The sequence below is a fragment of the Sarcophilus harrisii genome, chromosome X (genome assembly GCF_902635505.1).
Source record: "Sarcophilus harrisii chromosome X, mSarHar1.11, whole genome shotgun sequence".
NCBI classification, from domain to species: domain Eukaryota; kingdom Metazoa; phylum Chordata; class Mammalia; order Dasyuromorphia; family Dasyuridae; genus Sarcophilus; species Sarcophilus harrisii.
Window position 1 is genome coordinate 4350243 of NC_045432.1, and position 3419 is coordinate 4353661.

The 3419-nt window shown below is 45.6% G+C and overlaps 1 protein-coding gene across 1 annotated transcript; it reads left to right on the top strand.

The window, feature by feature from the left end:
* Positions 1 to 1157: 1157 nt before the first annotated feature.
* Positions 1158 to 2450, top strand: LOC100934306. Its single transcript, XM_031944353.1, has 4 exons — positions 1158 to 1182; positions 1352 to 1494; positions 2088 to 2169; positions 2250 to 2450. Exons 2-4 carry the CDS (start codon positions 1365 to 1367, stop codon positions 2440 to 2442), a joined length of 405 nt encoding a protein of 134 aa, XP_031800213.1. The 5' UTR covers positions 1158 to 1182; positions 1352 to 1364; the 3' UTR covers positions 2443 to 2450.
* Positions 2451 to 3419: the final 969 nt, after the last annotated feature.

Genomic DNA, 3419 nt, shown 5'->3' on the forward strand with positions numbered 1-3419 from the left:
AGAATTGTGTGTATTTGAATTGATAGTTAATTTTAGAAGTGAATTGTTAGAATTTAGAAGAGACAGGTGATTTTTAATAATCGATATTGGCCTTTTACTTTGTAGAATTTGGAAGACTTGGAAAAGAACCATGATAATTTTCTTATAGTTGCACAACATGAACTACAAGACTAAAAGGCCATGTTACAAAAGAAAATTATGATGAACATTGTAAGTAATGTGGTATATTTTCAACTGAAAAAATTAAGATTAACGCGTTACACATTTCTTTCATCAAATAAAAGAGTATATTAAAGTTATTTTTAAAGTGTTAAACATTTCCTTTCGTATCTCCTTTTTTTTTACAGCGATACAGCAGATATTGGCAAGAGTTCAAAAATTTTTTTAATCCATGTTATTCTTATGGCTCTTTGAAGAAAGAATGTGGACTTCAGTAATATGGTACAATGACAACCATGAGCTAAAAGAAATGCAAATATTTACTGTGACTTAAGTCGTTTATAAAAGATCTCTCTTTATTCCTTTTCAGGTCCTTTGGTGTTAGTGTTCTATATTAAACAAAACAGCCAAGAACATAATTCATTAGTGTGAAAGACTGAACAGAGTATGTGAACTTCAGTTCTAAAAAATGAAAATTAATTATAATTAAGTAATATGTTCTTGACAAGAAATGGCAGTATATCATAATTTTAAAGGTCAATGCTGCTATTTAACATTCTTGGGGTATTTCATATCTGCATTCCAAGCAATGGGGACCACAGAGAAAATGCCAGAACCTGAGAGATGGAGTGTCTTGTTTGTGCGATAACCAGGATACCAACGTCACCAATTCAAGCCTGAGGGTGCAAGGAGTCTGGAGAGAGAGGAGGGGGGGCATAGCCCTTCAGGAGCTCTATTCACCAAAGTTTTCCTGCTTTTTCTTTCTCACACATGATACTTCATTACCCATCTACATATCACTGCACAGGTTGTCTCCCATGACTCCTACAAAGTAGGCATCTAGTAAATTCTCCTGAACTTTTCTCCTGCTTGCCCCGCCCTCCCCCTTGCACCATCCTCCCTTCCCCTGCAAGCCTGACCACGAGGACGCCTGCGCAGGAACAGAAATCACGCGAGTGCCTGCTTCTATTCGGCCTCGCACATAACGCCAACCGCAGTCTTGAATGTGCCTCGTGATCTCCGGTGAGGAAGGCTTCTCCCGCTCACCAAACCAGAGCGCGTCAGAAGGCGCCCGGTCCCCACTGGTCTCTCTGCTCAGGGGCGACAGGCGGCGAAGACCGAGGGGGAGCTTTGTCCCCGATAATGTTTGGGTTTTAAAGTGCTGTTGGAAATACTTCCAGCCCACGGCCAGAAACCGCCCCGTGATGGCGCCTACAGTAAAACGGGCCCGGACCTCCAGGAAACTAGCGAGGACAGCGCGGGAGAGGCGCGCGCACGGCTCTGACCAGGAGGACGGGAGAGACCTGTGGGACTCCCGAGAAGACGCCGGAGAAGGTGCCAGAATCGCGCCCCTTGACAGCAGCCCTGGCTGCTGCCCCTAGAGTCCCGAGGGCGCTGCAGCTGCAGGTCTCACAGCGCATCACTGGGGCAGCTCCTGTCCCCGGAACGCCCCTTGTGCCCTGGGCCCGCCCCGCCCCGCCCCGCCCCGCGGGTCTCTTGGTGCGCTGGTGCTGCGGCCTCTGCGCCCCTGGCCCCCAAGCAGCCGCGGTTGGTGGAGGGGCCGAAGTCCCGCGCTTTGAGAGGTTGGGTCCCTTCCAGGGGACCCAGGCCGCGCCCACTCCCTGCCTCAGGGGCCGGGACCGGCACCTCTCACCCTAGGAGCCCCAGCAAGGAGCCTGGCTAGTCAGCCAGAGCTGGGGGCCCCGCCGGTGGCCTGCGGCCTGCCCCTTAAAGCCTTTCCCCTTGGAAAGGGCAGCCCCGGAGCCAGCGGCCCAGCCTTTGGGCCCCGAGAGTGACCGCGCCCGCCGGCCCTTGCTCGGTGGCCAGAGGCTCTCCTGTCGGTGGCTGAAAAGCGCGTGGCCCGCACTGCTGGGTGGGGGTCTCCCGTGGCCACAAACTGAGATGCGGCACGATCGGTCCTGTTCCAGGAAGGATGCCCGACGGGGGAAAGCGCGGAGTAAAAAGGTCTTCCCCAGGCAGGGCCGGTGACGCGTCTGAAGAGGGGGTGAGGTAAGATGCTGAAAACCCCATTTCTTCTTTCCGCTCGTTTCTGACAATTAACTTTCAGTGATGTCTTTTGTTCTTTATAGCATAATTCCTCTGCTGCTATTGCCCCCCTCCCAGAAAGCCATTCTTATGGCAATTATTGTACAGTTCTCCCTGATCTCCGCACAAATGATATTTAGAAAGGAAGAGGAAAAACGAGCACAGTTGGTGAATATATTGGAAATGCCTGAAGACGTGTATGATGTGCCACCATTGTGGATGTCTTTACAAAGGTAGCAGGTGTAGCCATATGTCTTTCAGGTCATGCTTGACATTTGCTACATTCGCTTCTGATTGGGGGGGTCATTTATATTGTTATAGTTTTGTATTTTGTTTTCTTGACTCTTTTTGCTTTGCTTCATCTTTCCATACGTCTCCCTATTCATCATTTGTTCATTCCCCAATCACTGGGCACATGCTTTTATTTCCAACTGTGGGTATCACGAGTAGTGCTGTTACAAATATACAGGTGGTTATGGAGACTTTCTTCTTATTCATATTTCCTGTTAGAGACAAGCTCAGTAATGGAACCATTTCACCCCTAGGTCAAGGTGATGTTGAAATTACCTATTAAACTGCTCATGATTGCAAAGATCATCTGATATAGGACAAGAACGTACAATTGTAGAGACATCGCTGATTAGCTTTCACCCTTACTTTCACTTCATTCAATACAATATTGACACAAATCACTCACAAGAGCAATATTCAGAGAAAACAAATTCAAAAACAAGGGTAATAGTTTTAAAGGCAATTTATGAAAATAATATCAAATATGGATCAGGCCATCCTCAGCAACGAGATCAACCAAATCATTTCTAATGGAGCAGTAATGAACTGAACTAGCTATACCCAGAAAAAGAACTCTGGGAGATGACTAAAAACCATTACATTGAATTCCCAGTCCCTATATTTATGCACACCTGCATCTTTGATTTCCTTCACAAGCTAATTGTACAATAATTCAGAGTCTGATTCTTTTGTACAGCAAAATAATATTTTAGTCATATATTATTGTGTATCTAAGTTATATTTTAATATATTTAACATCTACTGGTCATCCTGCCATTTAGGGAGTGGGGTAAGAGGTGAAAATTGGAACAAGAGGTTTGGCAATTGTTAATGCTGTAAAGTTACCCATGTATATATCCTGTAAATTAAAGGCTATTAAATAAAAAAAAAAAAAAAAGAAAAAAAAAGAAAATAATATCAAA

Coding starts and splice junctions, on each gene's coding strand:
- LOC100934306 (XM_031944353.1), top strand. CDS start 1,365: ATGGCGCCTACAGTAAAACGGGCCCGGACCTCCAGGAAACTAGCGAGG. Junction 1,495..2,087: donor CCGAGAAGACGCCGGAGAAG/GTGCCAGAATCG, acceptor GTCCTGTTCCAG/GAAGGATGCCCGACGGGGGA. Junction 2,170..2,249: donor GCGTCTGAAGAGGGGGTGAG/GTAAGATGCTGA, acceptor TGTTCTTTATAG/CATAATTCCTCTGCTGCTAT.